The sequence below is a fragment of the Corythoichthys intestinalis genome, chromosome 7 (genome assembly GCF_030265065.1).
Source record: "Corythoichthys intestinalis isolate RoL2023-P3 chromosome 7, ASM3026506v1, whole genome shotgun sequence".
NCBI classification, from domain to species: Eukaryota; Metazoa; Chordata; class Actinopteri; order Syngnathiformes; family Syngnathidae; genus Corythoichthys; species Corythoichthys intestinalis.
This window is the reverse complement of record NC_080401.1, coordinates 2,893,406-2,919,779: the sequence shown is the minus strand read 5'-3', so window position 1 is coordinate 2,919,779 and position 26,374 is coordinate 2,893,406. Positions and strand designations below refer to the sequence as shown.

Sequence of the window (26,374 nt, the reverse complement as noted above, 5' to 3'; positions counted from 1 at the left end):
ACACAACAATAGCAGTGTAAATTGCCCAAAAGAACGATCAGAGACATAAGACAACCAGTGGATATGATATATAAGATAGACAGGGCATATGGTGGTAAAGGATAAATTGTTGAAACAGGAAAATGTCATTGTAAGTGGCGTAAGAAAAAGGTGTCGCTAAAAAAGCTAAGGCTAAGCTTAGGTCGGCCCGTTTCATTTTTTTCTTTTTCAGCCCTCGACACTCAAGCCATCTCTTTAACTGAACATTTGTATGTTCTTTCACATCTTTACCAGTGAATTTGGCAACAGACATCCTTTTCGGACAGAATTGGTAGGTTTAGCCCTGTAAACATCTCCTTCGTAAACTATTTCCATTCATTTACTATTGGGGACAAAGGGGAGCTTGTCCCTCCCTAAGCGACTAGAGCTAATTAACCGGTCTGAAATCTTGAGGATTGAAAAACGGATTCATTTTAACAAACAGTATCAGCATGGTGACGATACAGGCTGGAATGTTGCAATCAATTTTTCTTTAAGTAGGAGGTTAATTTGCAACAGTGTTGACCTTTATGAAACGTCACATCGAACGCCTCCGACGCAAAATGGCCGGCAAGTGACGACGCTCATTCTTTTCGGCTCACATCGCGTAGCAAGCATCTAGACTTGTGTATGTGCTATCTATGGCTAAAGTTGTGACAATTGTTGGCATTGGGGATGTAAATGGAAAGATGCTTTCCGCCACGCTGATTGTGCTTTTAGTTTTATTCAGTCTGGCAGAAAGCAAACAGAAAGACTTTTATACTTTCAAAGTTGTGAACAGTAGAGGGAAGTTAGTGTCTCTTGAAAAATACAGGGGTTCGGTAAGTTGTTGTTTTTTTTCACTCAACTACTGATATATACCGTCTTCTTACTTTAATCAACACGAGTCTCGCTCAGCATGATACACGATCGCAATGCATGTCACGGTCACACGGATTTTTTTACAGAATACTTTTTGACAGTTTGGCTCCATTTCTCATGCGTAACTGAGGTTGCAGCCCCGCCGGTTTACTACGTGGCAATTTGCTCTGGAGTCTCCGATTTAAAATAAATAAATAAATAATTTTTTTGCTAAATCGACGTACTAGTGCAAAATCTATGAATTAATGGCAAACTTTATTCCGACATGACTTTAATTGTAGCATTATATATATCGAATGGACACAGTTGAATTCATATTTCGCATGTTTAAAACTTAATATATCCGAACGCAAATGTTTTGAATGTGTATTTTTTTAACGAAGATATTGTTATTATCAGTTTTCCATGTCCAAGAATCACAGAGGGCCAAAATTAAAAATGTATAAATAAAATAATGACTATATATGAATGAAGAAAATAATATATAGAGAAATAAATGAATGAATTAGGGCTGTCAAACGATTAAAATTTTTAATCGAGTTAATCACAGCTTAAAAATGAATTAATCGTAATTAATCATAATTCAAACCATCTATAAAATATGCCACATTTTTCTGTAAATTATTGTTGGAATGGAAAGATAAGACACAAGACGGATATATACATTCAACATACTGTACATAAGTACTGTATTTGTTTATTATAACAATAAATCAACAAGGTGGCATTAACATTATTAACATTCTGTTAAAGCGATCCATGGATAGAAAGACTTGTAGTTCTTAAAAGATAAATGTTAGTACAAGTTATAGAAATTTTATATTAAAACCCCTCTTAATGTTTTCGTTTTAATAAAGTTTGAAAATTTTTCAATCAAAAAATAAACTAGTAGCTCGCCATTGTTGATGTCAATAATAATTATGGTGCTGAAGCCTGAAACCCATAAAATCAGTCGCACCCAAGCGCCAGCAGAGGGCGGAAAAACACCAAAAAACACAAGTAGGGCTGCAGCTATCGAATATTTTAGTAATCGAGTAATCGACTGAAAATTCTATCGATTAATCGAGTAATCGGATAAAACAAATATATTTTTAGGTGAAGAGCAATTATAGATATGCATGAGAAAACAAGACATTTTATCATTTTCAGTCAATCAGTGTCTTTATTTTTGATGTATATTGTTGAAAACAGCCAACAACTGCATCTCAGATGTAACTAGAATTAAAAAAAAAAAAAAAGACTAATTCACTATATATATATTATATATATATACACACACCTAAAAATGCCTTTACGCTTGATAACACACATCACTTAAAAGTAAGGATTTTTTCGCACGTTTTTCAATTGAATTTCTATTTGTATTTGTATTCTAGTAAAGTTTTAAGTTAGTCTAAACTGTAAGTCCTGATAGGATTTTGAATTTTTGCAGTGTTCAAAATAAATGTATGATACAGGCTGTATTGGAGCACATTAGGGACCAGTGTTACTTGGTGTTTTATCCAGCAATGACTACTGAGCTAAAACTGATAGTTAGCATTATTGAGTTTTTATTTGACACCCTCATCACTCCACAACGCTATGTTATGTTAAAGCCTGTATGTAAGACACGTTAGCCACGCATCGAAAGTGGTCTTAATTAATAGAAACCTAGCCCTCCGCAGGGCTAATTTTACGTGAGCTAGTAGTGACAGTAATGTTAATCTTATGTATTAGCGCTTAGCGCTCTTTATTAGCGCTTAGCACTCTACTGCTTTAAGATGGCGGCTGTTTGCTAACGCTGCCCAGACGCGGCCTAGTCTGTCATTTCGCATCTAGTTCAACATACATGTGATCTCTATGAGACTCATCAGATGCTAGCTGCAACTAACGTAGCATGTGCAGCTAGTATTTAGCAACGTCGGCGTCGTTTGTAGTGGCTGTCTGCTGCATTAAGTTTTTTTTATTTGCTTCTTCCTGTACGCACGTGACATCAGCGCGTTGTCCCGCATTAAAAGTAGTCCGAGCAAAACGTGATGCTTAGAACTGTCAAAATAAACGATTACTCGAGGTGAATAAAATTACTCGGATCAGTTTTTAAACTCGAGTTACTCGAGTTGCTCGAGTATTCGTTTCAGCTCTAAACACAAGTAACAAGTCGAAATGACACTGAAGTCTTTTTAATCTGTTTGAGGGGGGTGCATGTGCGTTAAATGCGTCAAATATTTTAACGTGATTAATTAAAAAAAATAATTAACACCCATTAACGCGATAGTTTTGACAGCCCTAGAATAAATCCATTAAAATATAAACGTACAAATGAAAAAAACAATGGTAGTTTTTGTCATTGACCTTTATTTTTTGCCATTGAAAAACACAAACAGAAAAAACAATTTCGCTTGTCTTTTTTTTTTTTTTTTTTTTTTTTTTTTTTTTTTTTTTTTGTCTTTGCTTTTACCAAAAGAATGGTCTGTCAATCAAATGGCGTTGGGAGGAGCTGTCCAAACAGGAAAAGGAGTCGACAGCTGATTACTCCTAGTTTATTGCGATATATATTGTGCAGGCCTAATGTACACATGACTTAATCACAAATGTGTGTGTAACAGTTAATGTGGACCAATGATAACAAATATTCTACGCCATTCCTTAGCCTGAAGGAAAGTGACGTGTCGAAACGACAGGCCGGGGTGGGGGACCTATATCACTAGCCATTTTTGATTCATTATTTATTTGAAGAGTTATGAAAACATCCTTTTCACAAATGCTTAGAGAAGCAGCTAACAGGTTGGATTATTATTATTATTTATTTTAAATTTTGGCACTCCTGTGATTCCATAAATTGCCACTGCCTTCAGGCCAGCCTCCACTCTTAAAAATGTAGTCAAGCTCAGATGCATCATTATTTTCTTTGTGCATTACAGTAATGCCATGAGTTGGCCACAGAGTGCAAGTTTGTTGATTTTTAAAATTATATTAATCAAAAAAAAAAACGGGGAGCTATCCAAGAACAGGTCCACTTAAGAGGTACATTGGAGCAGCACTAGACTCAGACTAAAGTACTGTAATATAAAAATGATTTGGGATTACAAAATAAAAGTACTCTGAAATTGCTAATATGGCCATCATTTCGCCTGATTAAAAATGCCTTTAAAAAAAATCTGTTAGACATCCCGGGACCTTTCTACTTCTGACGTATAGTGGTATGAAAAAGTATCTGAACCTTTTGGAAATTCTCAACACAGATGAAAAAACAGTGTCTGCTTTAACTAAAATCACCCAAACATTTATAAATTTTCATATTTTAATGAGGATAGTATGCAAACAATGACAGAAGGGGAAAAAATAACTAAGTCAACCCTCTGCCTAAGGCAGTGGTGTCCAAGCTATTCCACATAGGGCCGCAGTGGGTGCTGGCTTTCATTCCTACCAAACAAGACGACATCTTTTCATCAATCTGGTTTCTCACAAGTGTAATCAGTTGATTGCAGTCAGGTGCTGCTTGTTTTACCACAAACTTCATTGGTTAAACTGTCTGTGCTTGATTAGTAGGAACAAAAACCAGGACCCACAGCGGCCCTTGCGGACAGGTTTGGACACCCATGGCCTAAGGAGACTTAAACAGCAATTTAAACCAATTTTTACCAAACAATTTAAGTCGGGTGTGTGCCCAATCACTGATGAGTGGTTTAAGGCTGCCTTGCCAGTGCCCACTATAAAACACACTTGGTAAGAATTGTCTTGATGAGAAACATTTGCCACGTTTACATGGAGCCAAATATTCCAATTACAATCGGAATATTTGTTCAAACCGAATAAATGTGTTCCATATAAACACCTCATTCGGAACGAACAGGCCCAAACCGAATGGAATTTCATTCCGATTCACAGGGCAAGGCAAGGCAAGGCAAATTTATTTGTATAGCACAATTCAACACAAGGCAATTCAAAGTGCTTTACTTCACATGAAGACCATAAAAATCACATTTAAATCAACACAACGTAAAAACCAAGACAAAAGATCGCATTTAATCACAGAATAAAAATAAATAAATAAAAATAAAACAAAAACTACTACTACTAATAATAATTGAAATCGGCAATGGAGATAAGCACAAGAGGAATAGAAAGCAGATAGATTGAATTATATAGACAGTTATGGATATGCAGTGCAAAACAAAAGCGTTTTTAGCCCTGATTTAAAGGAGCTAACAGTTTGAGCATACTTCAGACGTTCGGGTAACTTGTTCCAGAGGTGAGGAGCATAATAACTAAATGCTGCCTCACCCTGCTTGGTTCTTGTTCTTGGAACATGGAGAAGACCGGTTCCAGACGACCTTAGGGGTCTAGATGTCTCATAGGAATCTAACAAGTCAAGCATGTATTTTGGTCCAAGGCCATTAAGTGTTTTGTAGACGAGTAGTAGTATTTTATAGTCTATCCTTTGACTCACTGGAAGCCAGTGTAGCAATTTCAAAACCGGTGTAATGTGGTCCAGCTTCCTTGTATTTGTGAGGACTCTGGCTGCAGCATTCTGTACTAGCTGCAGCTTCCTGAGTGATTTTTTATCGAGACCTGTAAATATACCGTTGCAGTAGTCCAATCTGCTGAAAATGAATGCATGCGTAAGTTTTTCCATGTCTTGTTGAGTCAGAAGCCCCTTAATTCTGGTTATATTTTTTAGGTGGTAATAAGCGGATTTAGTGACGGACTTTAGATGGCTATCAAATTTTAGGTCTGAGTCAATAATTACGCCAAGGTTTCTGACTTGATTTGTAGTTGTAAGTGACATTGTGCTAAATTGGCCGCTTATCTTTGACCTTTCCTTTTTTGGCCCAAAAATGATCACCTCTGTCTTCTCCACATTTAACTGGAGAAAATTCTGGCATATCCATTCATTGATTTGATGAATGCATTTGCTCAGGGAGGCTAAGGGACTATAATCATGTGGGGACACAGAAATGTACAGTGTTGTGTCATCTGCATAGGCGTGATATGAGATGTCATACTGTTCCATTATCTGAGCTAACGGAAGCATGTAGATGTTAAATAAGAGTGGTCCAAGAATTGACCCTTGAGGGACTCCACACGTGAATTTGGTTCGTTCTGACTGATAGTTTCCAATCGACACAAAGAAATCCCTATCATGTAAATAGGATGTGAACCACTGAAGAATAGTGTCACTAAGCCCTACCCACTGTTCCAATCTGCTGAGTTGTATGTTGTGATCAACTGTGTCAAATGCGGCGCTGAGATCCAATAGTAGCAGAACAGATGATTTGCCTGCATCGGTATTCCGACGAATATCATTTAGGACTTTGATAAGTACGGTCTCGGTGCTGTGTTGTGGCCGAAATCCAGACTGAAATGAGTTAAAAAGATTGTTTTGCATCATAAAAGTCTGGATCTGTTCAAACACAACCCTTTCGATAATTTTCCCCAGGAATGTCAGATTTGATATTGGCCTGTAATTACTAATGGTTGAGTCATCCAGATTAGGTTTTTTTTAGGAGAGGTTTTATTACTGCAGTTTTTAAAGTCTGAGGAAACTCTCCTGTTTGGAGGGAAGTATTTATAATCTGAAGTGTGTCTGGGGCTATGCAATGAAAAACAGTTTTGAAAAAGTTTGAAGGAAGGATGTCAAGGCAGCATGTTGTGGGCTTTAATTTCGACACAATTTCTGTTAAAGTGGCATAGTCCAAGAGGCTAAACTGTCTAAGATTGACGTGGGGGACATTTTGGGAGGCGTTTAGTGTAACATTTGTTAATCTGGAGTTGCACACAGTCTGTCTAATCTGTAGTACTTTGTGTGTAAAGAATGCTGCGAAATTGTTACAGGACAATTCCTGAGGTATTGATGCTTGTGGGTTTGTCAGTTTGTCAACAACAGAAAATAGTGTGCTAGTATTATTGGTGTTTCTACTAATGATCTCTGAAAAATATGACTGTCTAGCATTTTTCAGTTCCTGGTTGTATTTGCGAAGACTCTCTTTGTAGATATCATAAAAAACTAGGAGTTTGTTTTTTCGCCATCTGCGTTCTGCTCGTCTACAAACTTGCTTTTGTTTTATAGCTAGTATGGCATTTCTCCAGGGTGACCTCTTCTTTCTTGACAAAGTTTTTGTCTTAATCGGGGCAATAGTGTCCATTACAGTAATCACACTGGAACTGAAACTATTTACAAGTTCTTCCACTGGAGCTATTGTAGGGGTTAATGATGAGGCATAGGCCTGTGTGAATAACGCACATGTGTTATCACTTATGTAACGCTTCCTAATCACCTCGGTTTCCCTTTTCAGAGGATGGACAGGGGTGGTCATTTTAAACATAATGCAGTAGTGATCAGACAGAGCAACATCATTCACTGTGACCTCAGAGATGTTAAGACCTTTGGATATTATTAAGTCCAGTATGTGCCCTCTGTTATGTGTTGGAACTGTGACATGCTGAGATAAACCAAATGTATCCAAAATATTTAAAAGCTCTCTAGCACATCCGTCTTCAGGATTATCAACATGAATGTTAAAGTCACCCACTAAAACAACACAATCAAAGTCCATGCAGACGGAAGACAGTATTTTGGTAAACTCATCAAAAAACATTGTGTTATACTTCGGTGGTCTGTAAATTGTTACTAAGGCAGCTCTGCAAGGGCTTTTTAGCTGAATGACAATATATTCAAAGGAATCAAACTGACCACATGAAATATTCGTGCATTGAAAACTGTCCCCGATCAGACTGGCAACCCCACCTCCTTTCTTATGGGTTCATGGCGCACTAAAGAAATTGAAGTTTGTGGAGCTTGCCTCAATCAGAACTGTCGAACTCTTATCTCGATCTAACCAAGTTTCTGTTAGGAACATCATGTCAAGGTTATGTTTGCTGATAAAATCATTAATTAAGAAAGATTTGCCAGCTAAAGATCTGATATTTAGCAGAGCCAATTGGAGATGCCAGACTGGATTCACTGGTGAGTTTTGGGAATGACATACTATGCTTAACAGGTTGGCAGAGTTGATTGAACGTTTTTTATTTCTCACCAGTCTAGCCCTTTTTTTGTTGTTTATCACCACTGGGATTGTTGAGCATACATACTGTACTCCATAGGGCCCCAGCTTTTGCTGGGACAGAAGAACAGTCTTTGTAATGTTGTCACAGCCTGGACCCAGTGCACATCATATTGGTGTCGCAAACATGGCTTCCTCCATAGAAGGATAATACCGTGTAGTTCCAGAGTTGTAGTGCTTTGGCTTTGCCCCGAGAGAATTCCAGGGGAGGCTGGTTGGTTTGTTGCCATCTTCCCCTGGCACCTGTCGGGTGTGACAGGTACAGGGTGGAAGCGAAGACATGAACTTGAGATCAAAAAACTGGTTAACCTTGCTATCTAGATCCATGGAGTCCCAATCAGGTTGACTCATTATTCCATCCAAACTAAGTCGTTGGCGGGGTGGCTTCCGGGTCTGTGGGGATTTAGGCCTTGATGAGGCCTTAGCCTGACTGAGTCGGCGGAGTGGTGGCGTCTTGGAGTGTGAGGATTTGGTGCTGGATGGGGCCTTATCCTGGAGTCTGCGGCGTGGTGGCGTCCTGGAGTGTGAGGATTTGCGGCTGGATGGGGCCTCGTCAGCAGAGGATTGCACGGTCGGGTGGATCTCCTCCTGTTGAGCTGATGGAGCCGCTTCTTGGGTCTCGTCTGAAGGGGGTTGATCACCTGCTACCAGGGTCTCCTCCCGTTGAGGCAGTGGAGCCTTAGCAGAGGAGGGTTGGTCACAGCCTGGCAGGGCTGGCTTAGTCATTTCCCCTTCAGCGACTGTAGGCTCCATTTTTGGAGGAGACGTTGATCCTGCGTGCACACGGTCTGATTCAGCACTCATCCCAGCCTCCATGTTTATCAGATGTTTTGGGACAGCTTGCCTCCTTTCCTCGAGATAAGCAGACTGTCTGTGCCTCAAGAGATAAAACATGCTGCTGCTTAGCAACCGCACTCCTGACTTATTTAGGTGAAGGCCATCGTTCTTAAAAAGATGCCTGCGCCCTGAAAATATGTTGAAATTGTCAATGAAGTACATCGATTGTCCAGCGCATGTTGCTTTGAGCCATTTGTTGAGCATCATCACTCTGCTGAAACTTTCATCTCCCAGCCTGGGCGCGGGTATGGGTCCACTGAAAAACACCTCAGTATTTAAAGTTCCGACTTTGTTTATCAGTTCAGTGAAGTCTTGCTTTAAAAGCTCTGATTTTTGCTTCGCAATATCAAGGGCTCCTGTGTGTATTATCAGAGTAGTGGCTGTTGGATGCTGAGCAGCAATGCTCAGGATTTTCCCTGAGATATCAGAAACCGTAGCTTTGTTAAAACAACATACTCTGGTATTGTTGCTACAAAAGTGTTTCATCCCATTCACAGCAAAGTCGCCCACTATCAGAGTGCGGGGCCCATTGGGTCGCTTTCTCTGTAGCCTGCTAGCACATGTATTAGCATCGTACCTCTCTTTCGAGCTGGGTGTTCCAACTTTCCCTGGGTCAGGAGTCTCGGAGAGTGGCGTAAATCTATTTTCCAGTAGAATTCCAGCAGCTTGAGGCACTTTGTTTTGAGCCTTTGTTGTTGCCTTGATCTGTGATAATTTTCTTTCTGGTGCCGGAGTAGATGACGCAGTCTTCTGCAGAGGTGGCCATTCCTTTTCATCGTAAATCTGCCAGTGCTGGGTTCTGCCAGGGTCCCGTTGAGTCTCGATGGTGTTTGTTTGCATTCTGTGGGTCCGCTCCCGCTCGCTGTTTTGGGAGATCAGCAGAGTGGTTTCATTCCCGAGCTGTCCATTTACCTCCATATTCACTTCAAGCCGGTAGATTTTTGTTTCCAGTACTGATCTTCTGGAGCAGTTTGTGGTAATCATCCATTGACAGGGGAGGCATGTTGCTGCTACTTAGCTTCCGTTAGCCGAATTCCTCAGTTCCAGTCGCGATAGGGCAGACTTGTGTTCCAGTAATGACAAAAAAGCACTTTAAAAGGCTCAAAAATGCTCAAAAAGCCTTTGCTTAAATATAAACAAGATTAAAAGAAAATTCCAAGACTTGCTAAGTAATTTAGAGGTGATTAAAAATGATTAAAAAGATGATTGAAGCTTGAGAAGCAGGAGCAAAGCAGAGAGACGTCTGCACAGTAGCGAAGCAGCAGGGTGGAATATTCCTTTTCCCAAACCGATTAGAAGTAAAATTATATCATGTAAACAAGGAAGCGGAATGGTGTCTGGTTGCGTTCTCTCTGCACATGCTCCATACTGATGTGGTGACGTCACATTGTGACGTAAGTAACGTCACTTGCAACATGGCTTCCAAGCACAGCGCACCTAATTGGAGTCCGGCGGAAAGATTGTATTTAATTCAAACTTTAAAAGAAGTGAATATAATTGCTCGCTTAGACGGCCGTAAAATGAGGAACAGTGAACTATTAAAAAAGCTCACGAGAGGTTACACGAAGCCGGAATAGACCGGAGCGCTGACCAGATTAGAAACCGGTGGAAAACCGGTAACTACAAGGCAAAAGAGTAAAACAGCAGAAGCGGATACGACCCCACAAACACAACAAGTGGGTTAAAGTTAAAACAGCAGCTGATCTGACGATCGATCTCCATGTTTTGCAACGTGACGCTTTGTTTTGATTAATCTGCGCATGTCAGACGGCAGTTGTCAAACGTCCTTTCGGAATAAAGGCAGTCACATGTAAACGCTGGATCGGAATAGATGAAGTGACATGTAAACAGCTGATCTGAAATTTCATTCGGAATGATTTGAATCGGTATGAATAAAAGTCAGCATGTAAACGTGGCTATTGTCTGATGTGCATCATGGCTTGTTCAAAAGAGCTGTCTGAAGACCTGCGATTAAGGATTGTTGATTTGTATAAAGCTAGGAAAGGATACAAAACCATCTCTCAAAGAAGTAGAGCTTAGATCTTGAGCCCCAACCCGACCAGACCCGAATTTCGTGCCAGGTCAGGCCAAAATTTCAATCATATACGGTCGGGTCGGGCCAGACTTCTCTCTCGCAAACTTTTTTGTAATAAATATATATTCATATATTTATACTAAAACGATGTATGGATGTTAAACTAAGGAATACTTGTTCGCATCTTCGCATTTCCTCCTTCTCCTGAGTCCTCACAAATAAAACATAACACTTCAGGGTTTTTCGGGCTCGGGCCTACAAATAAAACATACAATCTCGGGGGGGGGTTCGGGCTCACTCCTACAAATAAAACAAAATCTCAGGTTTTTTCAGGTGCACCTGCAAATCAAGTTAATTGATCGGGTCGGGTCGGGCTGGATTTTTTAGGCCTACCGAAAGGTCTACCATGAAGCATGGTGGAGAGAGCATCGTAATTTGGGGCTGTTTTGCTGCGTAGACAACTTGCAATCATTATTAGAAGAATGAATTCAAAAGTTTATCAGGATGTTTTGCAGGAAAACCTGAGGCCGGTTGTCAGACAGTTGAAGCTAAAAAGAAGACAATGATCAGAAACACAGAAGTAAATCATCTTCAGAATGGTTTCGGAAGAACAAAATACACATTCTGGAGTGGCCAAGTCGAAGTCCAAATTCATCAGCATCTTACTAACCCTAAATGTGATGGTTCACTTATTTTTTCCCCTTTTGTCATTGTTTGCATACATACTATCCTCATTAAAATATGAAGACCTATAAATGTTTGGGTTGTTTTAGTTAAAGAATGTTTTTTTAATCTGTGTGATTTTGACAAAGATCAGATCACATTTAGTGGTGATTTTATGCAGAAATGTGAGAAATTCCAAAAAGTTCAGATACTTTTTCATACCACTGTATATTACACTACACCAAGACTCGAACTACAGTACTCTCATGAAATTCTGATGTCATTTAAAAATAAACCTACTTTGAAAAGTGCTCATTATTCCTGTCATTCCGCCAGATTTCAAAATTTAAAAAAAAAAAAAAAAAAAGTTGTCTAAGAGAACTTTAGCATATTGCATATGTTGTACTCTGATTGAGACTGTTGACTGAGAACATATTGCCCAGTGACATGTAGGGGACAATGTTGTGGCATTAGCAGTGCAACAACAGTGACATTTTAGTGCTAACTTGAGTATGGTGGAAAACCTGTTTCTCAGTCTGTTTGTTTTGGCTGTTAGCACGAACAAGCTTCTGATCTGTATCTGATTCTTCCATTCATTTAGGTGTCCCTGGTTGTGAATGTGGCCAGTGAATGTGGCTTCACTGAGGAACACTACATAGGTCTTCAGAAACTGCAACGCGACTTTGGGCCATTTCACTTCAATGTCCTGGCGTTCCCCTGCAACCAGTTCGGGCAGCAGGAACCCGGCAGTGACAAAGAGATAGATAGCTTTGTTCGCAGAGTCTATGGAGTCTCATTTCCCTTGTTTAGTAAAATCGCTGTTGTAGGATTGGGAGCCAACAATGTGTATAAATACCTTATCGGTGAGTCAAAATTCATGTTACACGAGTGTCTGCAGTCAATTATATTCACTAGTAGTTGTCAATACAATATTTACCTGTAACAAGTCCAGGGTAAACAGTGGATCCCAGCTATTTGTGGGGGAAATTTCTACCCCAAATAGTCAACTTTCAGAAATAACTTATTTCCAATCACTTTTAGGGGAGCGTAACCTTACATCATAAACATACCATAAACTATGATCCTAAAACACTTCAAAAGCATTTGCAACTCGAGTTAGATTTAATAGAAAATGTGTTAGGGCTGCAGCTATCGAATATTTTAGTAATCGAGTGTTTGACTGCAAATTTTCATCGATTAATCGAGTAATCGGATAAAACATTTTTTTCTTAGGTAAAGAGCAATTATAAATATACATGTAAAAGCAAGACATTTAATCTAATATTGAACCATTTTCAGTCAATCACGGTCTTCATTTTTGATGCAAATTGTTGAAAACAGCCATCAATTGCATCTCACATGCGACTAGAATTTTTTTTAAAAAATTCACTGCTTTCACTCAAAAAAACTTTTATATATTATAAAATATATTTTATAACACATATTTCTTACCTAAAAATGTCATTACGCTTAATAACACACATCACTTAGTGTTTTTGCCCACGTGTTTCAATTGAATTTCCATTTGTGTCAATCTATTTTTAAGTTCTATTTAAGTTTTAAGTTAGTCTAAAGTGTAAGTCCTGATAGGATTTTGAGTTTTTGCAGTGTTAAAAATAAATGTATGATACCTGCTGTATTGGAGCATATTGGGGACCTCTACAGCGCTGTTTTAAAAGATTAAATAAAACCTGTATGTAAGACACGTTAGCCACGCATCGACAGTAGTCATATTAATTAATAGAAACCGAGCCCTCCGCAGGGCTAACGTTACGTGAGCAAGGGACAGTAACGTTTGGAGAGTATTTATTAGGGCTGAGAAGTTTACTGCTTTAAGATGGCAGCTGTTTACTAACGCCGCCAAACCTGTCATTTTGCATCTTGTTCTATATAAATGTGATATCTATGAGAGGCATCAGACGCTATCTGCTACCGCCCTAGCATCAGACGCTACCTGCTACCACCGTAGCATCATGCGGGCGTAGTTTTTAGCAACGTTAGAATAGTTTGGAGTGGCTGTCGGCTGCAGTATTATTGCTTCTTCCAAGACACACGTGACTTCAGCGCGTTGTCCCGCATTAAAAGTAGTCCGGGCAAAATGTGATGCTTAGAGCTGGCAAAATTAAACGATTCCTCGAGGCGAATAAAATTACTCGGATCAGTTTTTAAACTCGAGTTACTCGAGTTGTGCGAGTATTCGTTTCAGCTCTAAAATGCCTACAAACATACATGCAGATAAAATCACACTGTTAACATCACCCCCAGCGTTCCTTGCACATGTCAAACATGGCGCCTTCCATAGGTCAAAACATGTACTAAATATTATACATTTTTAAATCAATGACATTATGTACAGTGGGTCAAATAAGTATTTAGTCAACCACTAATTGTGCAAGTTCTCCCACTTGAAAATATTAGAGAGGCCTGTAATTGTCAACATGGGTAAACCTCAACCATGAGAGACAGAATGTGGTAAAAAAAAAAAAAAAAACAGAAAATCACATTGTTTGATTTTTAAAGAATTTATTTGCAAATCAGGGTGGAAAATAATTATTTGGTCTATACCAAAAGTTCATCTCAATACTTTGTTATGTACCCTTTGTTGGCAATAACGGAGGCCAAACGTTTTCTCTAACTCTTCACAAGCTTTTCACACACTGTTGCTGGTATTTTGGCCCATTACCCCATGCAGATATCCTCTAGAGCAGTGATGTTTTGGGGCTGTCGTTGGGCAACACGGACTTTCAACTCTTTCAAATGGAGACTGGCTAGGCCACTCCAGGACCTTGAAATGCTTCTTACGAAGCCACTCCTTTGTTGCCCTGGCTGTGTGTTTGGGATCATTGCCATGCTGAAAGACCCAGCCACGTCTCATCTTCAATGCCCTTGCTGATGGAAGGAGATTTTCACTCAAAATCTCTCGATACATGGCCTCGTTCATTCTCTCCTTTACACAGATCAGTCGTCCTGGTCCCTTTGCAGAAAAATAGCCCCAAAGCATGATGTTTCGACCCCCATGCTTCACAGTGGGTATGGTACAATTCAGTATTCTTTTCCCTCCAAACAAGAGAACCTGTGTTTCTACCAAAACTTTTGGTAGAAACACAGGTTCTCTTGTTTGGAGAGACTTTTGGTCCAAAAGTTTTATTTTGGTTTCATCTGACCATAACACATTCTCCCAGTCCTCTGCTGGATCATCCAAATGCTCGCTAGCGAACCGCAGACGGGCCTTGGACGTGTACTTTCTTCAGCAGGGGGACATGCTGACAGTGCAGGATTTGAGTCCCTGGCGGCGCGTTGTGTTACTGATAGTAGCCTTTGTTACTGTGGTCCCAGCTCTCTGTAGGTCATTCACTAGGTCCCCGCGTGTGGTTCTGGGAATATTTGCTCCCCGTTCTTGTTATCATTTTGACGCCACGGGGGGAGGAGGGAGTTGAAAGTCTCTGTTGCCCAACGACAGCCCCAAAATATCACTGCTCTAGAGGAGATCTGCATGGAGGAATGGGCCAAAATACCAGCAACAGTGTGAAAAGCTTGTGAAGAGTTACAGAAAACGTTTGGCCTCCGTTATTGCCAACAAAAGGTACATAACAAAGTATTGAGATGAACTTTTGGTATAGACCAAATAATTATTTTCCACCCTGATTTGCAAATAAATTCTTTAAAAATCAAACAATGTGATTTTCTGTTTTTTTTTTTTTTCCACATTCTGTCTCTCATGGTTGAGGTTTACCAGTGTCAATTACAGGCCTCTCTAATATTTTCAAGTGGGAGAAGTTGCACAATTAGTGGTTGACTAAATACTTATTTGCCCCACTGTATGTGTTTGTAATAACATATTTTAGTAAAAGGTAACAATTGTGGCCTGAGGATCCCTTCAAGGGATGCACTGTCAATTTCATTGTACTTGTACAAACACAAAGAATATTCTGTGTGTAGTTGTACTACAAACAACTGTATTTGCAAGTACTTATGCTACCAGCCAAGTGTACTTGTGCATTTTTATTTTCTGATTGAAATGCAACATTGGTATGATGAAGTAGCTTGACTCACCATTGCGAAGCACTTATCTGGCAGCCTAAAGGGTAGGAAAGGGCTCTTGTCGCTTCAATATTTTGATCCCGGTTGCAGTACCATTTTTTGGGCCACCAATCTTCCATGTTTCCTTTTTAAGGACTGTCCTGTGGCATGTGTATGTTTGACATACAAACCAATTGTGCAATGTCACAGTGAATTGCAAATCGACTAAAAAGGCAGATTAAGAAATGTAGTCTGAAAACAACATTGAACTGGTGTGCAAGGATAAAAATGTGGAACACTTAATTGATCTGAATTTTCTCATTTTACCCCATGCAGAGGCCTCTGGCAAAGAGCCAGACTGGAATTTCTGGAAATACCTTATTGATGTCGATGGCAAAGTGGTGGATGCGTGGGGACCCAAGGTTTCTGTCGAAGATATACGACCAAAAGTAGCTGAAATGGTGCGGCAGATCATTCTAAAGAAGAAAGAGGAGTTGTAATATCCTACTTCACCATCTTACTGTGCACTCCACTAATTCTCATAAGTGAATTCAAACGAATTTCTGCAAAAAACAAATATTAGAGCATCAAATTAATTCTGCAAAAAAATGATTTTACAGGCACTGATGAACTGATGAAACACCCTCGTTTTTTCCCCTCGATGAGTGTATGCAATTTTTTTTTTTATTGCAGTATCTGAACAGTGGTATTTGGCAAAAGTTATTCTATAGCAGTGTTTTTCAACCAGTGTGCCACGGCACACTACTGAGTACCGAGAGATCGTCAGGTGTGCCATGAGAAATTATTCAATATCGCATTTTTAAAAAAAATTTACGTCGTCGGGTGGAGTTGCCGAAGGAAGGAAGGAGTAGGTACAAGGTCGTGTGCAGATGAGCGAGGTATTGCTCGTGTCGCGTTCAAGAACTGGTCGGATTTCTAGCCATCAGCCACCTCATCCACATGTGATGACTGTCATTCCTCCCCTCTGTGTTTTATTCCAATGTATTTTATTCCAAAAGATTGTCAAGGACAGCAAGGTGGCTAATGGCTAGAAATCCGAGCAGTTCTTGAATGCGACATGAGCAGCTATCCAACAGTGTCATGGTGCCAAGCAAGTTTAAACGTCATCTCTAAACGAAACACCCGTCGCTTCAAAACAAGCCAATGGACTATTTTATTCGCCATCTTTTTGAGAAAAACTACAAAGGTAAATGAGAACGCCCTCAAATTTACCTTGTTGCTGAACTTGTTGCTTAATCAAAAAACTCCCACACTGTCGCAGGGATATTAATACTACCTGCTTGCAAAGCCATTTTCAGCGAGATGCTTGGCCCTGATGCCTTTAAAGACATTGCTAAAGTCCCCCTGTCTGATAATTCTGAGCTTTACAAGCCTAATTGCTATAAAAAATAAAAAGACAGACTTGAGAGCTGTTGAAGAAGATTCCTGCCAGCATATCAGCTTTGTGTTCATCTAAACAGGCTCAAGTTTCATACTGGGTAAGTATAAATATTAAGAAATTATTTCATAATTAAAAATACTGTACAGAAAGTAATTTTGGAACATTTTTGGTTTGTGGTGTGCAGCGGGATTTTTTGCAATGTAAAAACGTGCCGTGACTCAGAAAAGTTTGAAAAACACTGTTCTATAGTTACTATTGTAGTAAATGGTCTTCACAGAGATCTGCTGGTTATAAACAAGTGATTTTACAGGGCGCATCCAGCCTACGATGCCTTTGGCTGCACAGCAGGGCTGCCCCCACCTCTTGAGCTGTGGGGTCCACCCTCCTTTCTATTCGCCAGGTAGCAGAAACAAAGGTGTCGGGGGTCTATAAACAATGTTTGGGTGGTGCGGGGCTCTTCTTTTCACCTCATGTAACGAAAATTGCAGCTGTTTCATTAGGGTTTATTAGGAGACACGAGATGTTTGTGCGAATAAATCCTCCACTTGTTCAGCTAGAACGATTGTGTACTCCTTTCATTTCTAAATCACCCCCCATGTTGACGGGCCCTACAGTCTCCATGAAACCCCAACAGGGTCCAGAAACACACAACAGTATCAAATTGGGTGCGGTTTTGATGAAGCCAATCCCCAATTTGGCAGAAGTGTTTTGTTTTTTTAAAAAAGTTATTTATTTTTAAATTTTATTTTTCCCGTCACCATCAGTTCTATGCACACACACACATACCTGTCAAGTTGTACGGTTTCTGCGTAAGTTGTAGAAGTGAGCACAGATTTTTAAATGTGTACGCTGTACCTTCAAAATCTGTACGTTTTTCGTGCATTAAATATTTTTTCTCCATTCTGATTTTTTCACCGTTTCGGCAACGAGACAATGTGCGTTACTATGCGTTACTACGTTGGTTGAATGACGTGAGAAAAGTAAGAGACACGGAGAGAGAAGAGCGGGAGTGGGAAGGAGGGAAGAGTGTTGTGACGCTGTTGCAAACGCGATGCTAGGCTAGGTGGCTCCAATATTTGCTGACTGTAGCCGACAGCCTACAATCTACACCCACTTGATGCAACGCTAGATATCCACATGCTTAGAGAAGTAGATGCAAAATGACAGACTCGGCAGTGTTAGTAAGCAGCCGCCATCTTAAAGCGGTAAACTTCTCAGAAAGGCACTGTTGTAGTGAACCTTCCTAGCGAACCTAAGTAACTTTTTATCTAAAATACTCCTAGATTCAAGTCAAGATTTTGCCAATTTATCTTTAAATGATGAAACAATTTTAAAACTTTCACATGTCGAAAGTAGACAGGGAACTAATGCAAAACCGTACTGAAAACAGTTTTGATATGGAGAGAATAGTCCCAAAAGAAGTGAAGTTGTAGAAAAGTAATTCATTACAGTTACAAATTTTTCCTCCCCAAAAGTAATTGTGTTAGTAACTCAGTTACCTGAATGTAAGAGTAAATAGTTACTTGGCAAAGTAACTAGTGTAAATTTCCACTATTTTACATAGGTCATAGGTCACACTATGTGAAGTTTAAATGGTTTTTGGGACAATTGGCCCTATCCCAATTCTTTACCCTAAACTTAACTAGACACAGGGGTATTGCGGATATTGCGAAAACTAGATAGTAACCTTTGCTATGTTTGGAAGACATTTAATGTTGTGAATTAACCGTTAAAGTTGTCAAAATTGCTCCCCTTATTACATTAGTTCCCTTCTGTCTACTTTCGACACGTGAAAGTTTTAAAGCTGTTTCATCATTTAAAGATAGATTCAAGTCAAAATTTTGCTGATTTAGGAGTATTTTAGATAAAAAGTTACTCGCTAGGAAGATTCTCTACAACAGAGCCTTCCTGAGAAGTCTACTGCTTTAAGATGGCGGCTGTTTACTAACGCTGGCGAGTCCATTATTTCGTATCTAGTTCTCTATACATGTGCTAACGCCGCTGTGTCTGTCATTTCGCATCTAGTTCTATATATTTATATATACATATATGTATATACTGTATATATGTATGTATGTGTGTGTGTGTATGTGTGTGTGTGTGTGTATATATATATATATATGTATGTATGTGTGATATCTACCGTTGCATCATGTCGGTATAGTTTGTAGGCTATCGGCTACAGTTAGGTATTATTGGAGCCACCAAGCATCGCGTTTGCAACGGCGTCACAACTCCCTTGCCTCCTTCCCACTCCCGCTCTGCTCTCTCGTCTCCGTGAGTCCGTGTCCCTCAGACTTTTCTTGCGTCATTCAACCAACATAGTAACTTATAGTAACGCACGCCTTTACATCTTCAATAACAGTAACGGCGTTGCAAAGATGAGAAAAATAATTAGATTACTCACTACTGAAAAAAATAACGCCGTTAGTAACGCCGTTATACGGAGCCCCTCGGGTGTCAGGATAGAAAAAAATAAAAAATCATAGCTAATCTGTACCCACAGTTTACTAATCTGTGGGTACAGTTTACTAATCTCCACAGATTAGTAAACTGTACCCACAGATTACTAATCTGTACCCACGGTTTACTAAACTGTACCCACAGATTACTAAACTGTGCCCACAGTTTACTAATCTGTACCCACAGTTTAGCACTGACCCGGAAACAGTAGTCACCAATGTTTGTAACACGCAACATGCCATATTGATTGATGACACCTGAAAATGTAGACGGCTACCAAAGAAAATGTGCAATAGTTACCTTTTAAAACCCCTTTGTTCGCCGAGGGCAAAAGGTGCAGGTGCTTGCTCGGTCAGTCCCTCGGCGTTTGGAGTCCCTGCCAAACATTGGTGACTACAGTTTCCGGGTCATTGCTAAACTGTGGGTACAGATTAGTAATCTGTGGCTACAGATTAGTAAACTGTGCGTACAGTTTAGTAATCTGTGGGTACAGATTAGTAAACTGTGGGTACAGTTTAGTAATCTGTGGGTACAGATTAGAAAACTGTGAGTACAGTTTAGTAAACTGTGGGTACAGATTAGAAAACTGTGGGTACAGTTTAGCAAACTGTGGGTACATATTAGTAAACTGTGGGTACAGATTAGTAATCTGTGGGTACAGATTAGCTATGATTTTTTTTATTTTTTCTACCCTGGCACCTGGGGGGCTCCGTACCGTTATACTCTAACGGCGTTATTAACAACACTGAAAATGAAATGTTAACGTGTAAATAAAAATAAAAAAAAAACTTTATTCCCAAATTTTGCGTTGTGAAATTAACATGACAAAAAACACAATGTAATAAATTGTAATACAAGTTGTTGTTTTTTATGGTGTTTGTTTGCAATATATTTTTTTGTTTGTTTCATGGGTGTTTTTCCTTGCTACGGGTTAAACATTACCAATTACAAATGCACGAGTTTTGTCACGTCCTTGTCGAGTTTTTGGAGCCAAAAAGTCACTTGTAACCACAGACGGAAAAAATACTTGTACATCCAAGTACCGTAATTTGTTGTAAAACACAATTAAAAAAAATTCACTCCAAGTCGTGGTTAAAAAGACGTTAAAACCATAGGCGGAGTTTGACTTTTGGGGCGGAGGGGGCACAACATGTTGATGATCCCGAAACACAGTGTCAGCAATAAAGTTAACTTAAAAAAAAAAAAAAAAAAAAAAAAAAGCTGACAATAGCCACGTTTACATGCTGACTTTTATTCATACCGATTCAAATCATTCCGAATGGAAATTTCACATCAGCTGTTTACATGTCACTTCATCTATTCCGATCCAGCGTTTACATGTGACTGCCTTTATTCCGAAAGGACGTTTGACAACTGCCGTCTGACATGCGCAGATTAATCAAAACAAAGCGTCACGTTGCAAAACATGGAGATCGATCGTCAGATCAGCTGCTGTTTTAACTTTTCGAGTGGAAACAAAACTTCAGAATATACGCCGTTCATTTAAAAAGTTGTGTGGGTGCGCTGTGCGTGTGCTTGGAAGCCATGTTGCAAGTGACGTTACTTACGTCACCAAGTGACGCCAGCACGTGAGTACGGAGCATGCGCAGAAAGAACGCAAACAGACACCATTCCGCTTCCCTGTTTACATGATATAATTTTACTTCTAATCGGTTTGGGAAAAGGAATATTCCACCCCTGTGAATCGGAATGAAATTCCATTCGGTTTGGGCCTGTTCATTCCGAATGAGGTGTTTATATGGAACACATTTATTCGGTTTGAACAAATATTCTCCTCTCCAAGAGAGTCTGGCTGCAGCCCGCCTCTCAAATATTCCGATTGTAATTGGAATAGGGAATGGGACGTACTACGTCATTGTTTGGACGCGCCTCCATGCTGGCAATATGATTCACTTCCGGGTCGGCAGACTCAATGCGGATTGTAACGTGTGGTCGTGCTAAGCTAACTCTTTCGGTGTTTTAGAAAGAAATTATGGGTGTGTATTGTTGTGTTACCGGGTGCAACAGCTTCTCCTACGACTAAAAAAAGGGCGAGGAAAACTGGACTCACTTTTCACCGTTTTCCTGCATGGAGGACCAAATATCAGATCACGAAGGCAAGACGGATGGCTGGGGCGCAGCGGTTCGTTGGAAAAGCATTTTTCTGCTGGAATGAGAGTGTATTCCCCTCATCTCTACTCTTGTAAGTTGAACGATTTATCCGTTTTGGTTTCAATACGTTTTTTGGTGTGTTTTTTTTTTTTTACTGTTGTGTAAATCTGCCTCGGTAGCAATGCTAACCTTCTCCTCCTCCTCACCTACCTGTTGTGTTACTAGGAAAACCTGCATATGAAATGCTGACAACACATCCCGATTGGTCACCATATCTCTTCTTGGGTTATTCTGAGGTCAAGCGCACCACATCGGAGCGTTATGAGAGGTTGGAAAGGCGAAGAGTGCACGCTGAAACTTCAGTTTGCTCTGCTCTTACAAACACGATCCCAAGTGTTGTTGTGAAAAGTCAATAAAATATGAATACCAAAACATGACTTGAACAACTTCTTGACAAACTGTAACTGCTTGTTGTTTACTTCAGGTCTTCATAATAAACAGGTGTAATAATTACAAAGTCAGGTGACTTAATTTTGTTATTCTATTTGGAATATGCATTGACAATTTTTGGACAGTGTAGACAAGAACTGGGACTGATAAGTTGTAATAGATTTATTTCAAGTAATGCAATTTCTCCAATACGATATTTGAATTGACAGTTTAAAATCTTTAAATTAGTGCAAACAAGGCCCACCCTCTGACGGTGGCAGCAAATATTATATAATTATAAGTAATACACAAATACAAGATCACAATAAACGTGTCTTTGTCAAAGCAGTTTAAAACACTATTTACTGGCCTTGGGTAAATTGCCAGACAGGATAAATATGTGCTTTAAAGTTCTTGCATTTCCATTTTAAGTATTGCAAGTACTAGTCTCCAACACAGTATTTGAACTGACAGTTTAAAATCCTTTAAGTACAAAATGGCCCACACTCTGGCAGGGGGCAGCAAATATTATAATACATAATACATTATAAAAAGCTATATATTATATAAATACAAGATCACAACAAAACCTGTATTTTTTCAAAGCAGTTAAAAAACATCCAGTGGCCTTAGGTAAATAAAGGTGTATAAATATGTACTTTACAGTTCTTGCATTTCTATTTTAGGTATTGCAACTTTTCCAACACTATTTGAATTGACAGTCTAAAGTCTCCATAAGTGCAAATAAGAATATTATAATTTAAAAATAATAATAGAATATATAAATTCAACATTACAATGAAACGTGTCTTTGTCAAAGTGGTTTTTAAAAAAATAATAATAATAATAATACGTCACTGGCCATAGTTAAATAGCCAGGCAGAATAAATATGTGCATTAAAGTTCTTGCATTTTCACAAGTTAAAAGCCCGCAGTTCATCGATGAGAAGGGCAGACCCAGATGGCGTCTGCTGCAGGGGCTTGTTTGAGTCCGACACAGGACAAATGGAACCACTCCATTGAACAAATTTTCTTTGTCAAATGATCCAAGAAGAGAGATGGTGACCAATCGGGATGTGTTGTCAGCAGGTTTACCTAGGAACACAACAGGTAGGTGAGTCGTAGTAGGCGAGCATTGCTACCGAGGCAGGTTTACACAACGGTGTAAAAAAACAAAAACGTATTGAAGCCAAAAGTGGATAAAGCGTTCAACTTACAAGAGTAGAGATGACAGGAACACACTCTCATTCCACCAGAAATATGATCATAAATGCTTTTCCGACGAACCGCTGCAATCCAGCCATCCGTCGTACCTTCGTGATCTGATATTTGGTCCTCCATGCAGGAAAACGGTGAAAAGTGAGTCCATTTTTCCTAACCCCTTTTTTTGTCGTATGAGACGCTGTTGCACCCGGTAACGCAACAATAAGCACCCATATTTTCTTTCTAAAACACCGAAAGAGTTAGCTTAGCACTACCACACGTTACAATCCGCATTGACTCTGCCGGCCCGGAAGTGAATCATATTGCCAGCATGGAGGTGCGTCCAAACAATGACGTAGTACGTCCCATTCCCTATATTTGGCTCCATGTAAACGTGGCAATTGAGTTTTTTCCCCCCCATCATTCTTGAGGGAAATTCTAAATCAGACTGCTTAGGCAATACTTTTCGCCAAGATCGTCATCCATTGAATATGGTAGGCCTGCCGGTGTCGTGCCAATGTAGTTACCCCAGTCAAAAATTGTATCCCCTGGGCGGAGCCATATGGAGGTAGATTTGTGTCTTTATTATTCAATCAAAAAAAAGTTGCTTCAATAAAAAAAAAAGTTGCTTCAATCAAAATATATTTTTTTAACCCCCTCACCCAAAAAAGTCACTTAAATTAAAAAATGTGTGTTTGAATGCAAAAATAGATTTTAACTACAAAAAAATAAAAATGGGCATGAAAGCTATTTTTCTTTTATTGATTTGTTTGTTTGTTTGTTTTTGATTGAAGCAACTTTTTTGATTGAAGTAATGTTGATTTGTGTGTGGGCCACATTTTGGCTAGGAGATTTTTTTCTTTATTATTCAATCAAAAAATAAGTTTCTTCAAAAAATATATTTTCCCAAAAAAATAATCACTTCAATCATAAAAAGAAAAAATTCATAGAAAAAGGTTTTGAATGTGAAAAAAATATTTGAGATTTGCGTTTGAACACTTAATTTTTCATTTAAAAAGTTTTCTTTGATTGAAGCAATCCTTTTTGTGTTTGGGCCATATTATGGGTTGGACATTTGTGTCTAAATCATTCAATCCCCAAAAAAGTTGCTTCAGTCAGAAAAAATATTTTTAATCAAAGAAAAAAATCATTTGAAAAATAAAATTGCCCTCCCCTAAAATATATACTGCATATTTTTTGAAAATTATATGCAGAGCAAATGACAGACTAAGGTGCTAGTCACATGATCTGTTCGAAAAATAATTTTGAACCATTATAAAAAAAATAAATAAATACATAAATACATACATAAATAAATAAATATATATATATTTATATTTATTCATTTCTTTCATTTTTGAAGCAGTTTTATTGCTTTACAACTTTTATATAGATATAGGAAAGGCAATTACATGCACTGACACTTTTCGGCCACCAGGAGGGGGGCCTGGCCCCCCTTAAAATCTTAAAATCGTTTATGGTTAAAACAATCTAACGATTAGTTGTTAGGGTGTTTTTTTTTTTTTTTTTTAAATTTAAAAAAATATATATATATCAGTAAGTGTTTTCTGAGGATGTAAAAATGGATTTCGGTGGAAACATGCGTGCCAAAATACTGACCAAGCAAGATGGCGATTGTTCAACCATTCAAAACGGGGAGGTGGAGGGGGACACACCATACCATTCATTCCAGAGTCCCTACCCGCTGCTTCTTATCACGGCAGTCACGACAGAAATGGCGAAACAAAATTGGGGATAAAAGGAAAATTGTACAATTGGATAATGAGTTTTATGTTGAATAGACAAATAGAACTGAGGGTAGGTACAGACTATCAGGTGGACAACAGAACTCCCTAAGGGAGTGTCTGTAGTCCAACATTGTTTAATATTATGATTAATGATATATATGATGATGTTGGACCAGGGGTGGGGAGGGCATTGTTTGCCGATGATGGGGTATTGTGGGTGAGGGGGCGAAATGGCGACTTTCTTCAAAAGAAGATGCAAAAGGCTATTGATAAGGTTGAGGAGTGGGCAGAGAGGTGAGGATTTAGGTTCTCTGTCGTGAAGACACAGGCAATATGTTTCTTTGGGAGACATAGGGAGGTATTGTTGAAATTTGAAAAAGCGTAAGGTTATTAGGGTTGTGGTTTGATGAGAAACTTACATGGGCACAGCATATAGATCGAGTGACGGATAAATGTAAAAAGGTGGATAACATATTGAGATGCCTGTCTGAGATGCCTCAGCAGTGGACTCCCATGTCAGAAAGCTGAAAGTGCAACAAGCACAGGGTCTCAGAATATGCAGTGGGGCTTTCAGAACATCCCCAGTCGTGGCAGTGCAGGTGGAAATGGGGGAACTCCCTTTAAGACTAAAAATATTAAAAATTATGCTTGCATATTGGGTGAATGTAAGGGGCCATGGTGACACAAATCCAGTAAAGAAAGTGCTGACAGACAGTAGGGAAGACGTGAATCAACAGAAGACGACCTTCAGCGGGGTGGGGAATGCAGTGGCAGAAGTGGCAGGGCTTAGCCACTTGGAATTTGGCGAAACAGTACCAGTGTCCAGTGTCTCACCCTGGCTATTCAGGATGCCGGTGGTGAATTTTGAGATTAGGGAAGTAATCCAGATGGTGGCCGAGGAGTATTTGGGAAGGAGGTATGGGCATACCGTTCTGATATTTACTGACGGGTCGAAGGATCCAGAAATGGGACGTACTGGGGCGGCGGTACATGTGCTGAATTACAAGGTAGACATTAAAAAGAAGTGTACAGATTACTTGTCAGTTTATAAAGTGGAAATTATAGCAATTATAATGGCACTAGATTGGGTTCAAACCAATGGGATAAAAAAGGCAGCGATTGCTTCAGACAGTTGGTCAGCGCTATCAAGTATTGTAACCATGAAGTCCAGTAAACTTAATATTTGAGTCACACAGACTATTGTATGAAGCACAGAAAAGAGGGCTCGGGGAGGAGTTGGGGTGGGTCCCGGTGTACGTGGGGACTGAGAGGAATGAGGAGGTGAACATCCTTGCCAAGCAATCACTGAAAGCACCATGGATAGAAAAGCGGGCCGTTCTATAAGTAAAGCAGAAGGAAAATCCATTATTAGGGGTCACATACAAAAAAGGTGGCAAGGATATTGGGAAGCACAAGAAACTGGGAGACATTTGTTTTCAATACAGTCACAGGTGGGGGTGGGAAGGAGATTGGGGAGAAGCAGGAGGGAAGAAATAGTGTTAAGTCGACCAAGAATAGGGCACACGGAGCTGAATGATTC

The 26,374-nt window shown here is 39.4% G+C and overlaps 1 protein-coding gene across 1 annotated transcript; it reads left to right on the top strand.

The window, feature by feature from the left end:
* The first annotated feature begins 656 nt into the window (after window positions 1-656).
* gpx7 (glutathione peroxidase 7) lies at window positions 657-17,779 on the top strand. Its single transcript, XM_057840375.1, has 3 exons — window positions 657-839; window positions 12,059-12,320; window positions 15,814-17,779. The coding sequence occupies exons 1-3, from the start codon at window positions 660-662 to the stop codon at window positions 15,975-15,977; spliced, it is 606 nt and encodes a 201-aa protein (XP_057696358.1). The 5' UTR covers window positions 657-659; the 3' UTR covers window positions 15,978-17,779.
* Window positions 17,780-26,374: the final 8,595 nt, after the last annotated feature.

Coding starts and splice junctions, on each gene's coding strand:
- gpx7 (XM_057840375.1), top strand. CDS start 660: ATGGCTAAAGTTGTGACAATTGTTGGCATTGGGGATGTAAATGGAAAG. Junction 840..12,058: donor TTGAAAAATACAGGGGTTCG/GTAAGTTGTTGT, acceptor CCATTCATTTAG/GTGTCCCTGGTTGTGAATGT. Junction 12,321..15,813: donor TGTGTATAAATACCTTATCG/GTGAGTCAAAAT, acceptor TACCCCATGCAG/AGGCCTCTGGCAAAGAGCCA.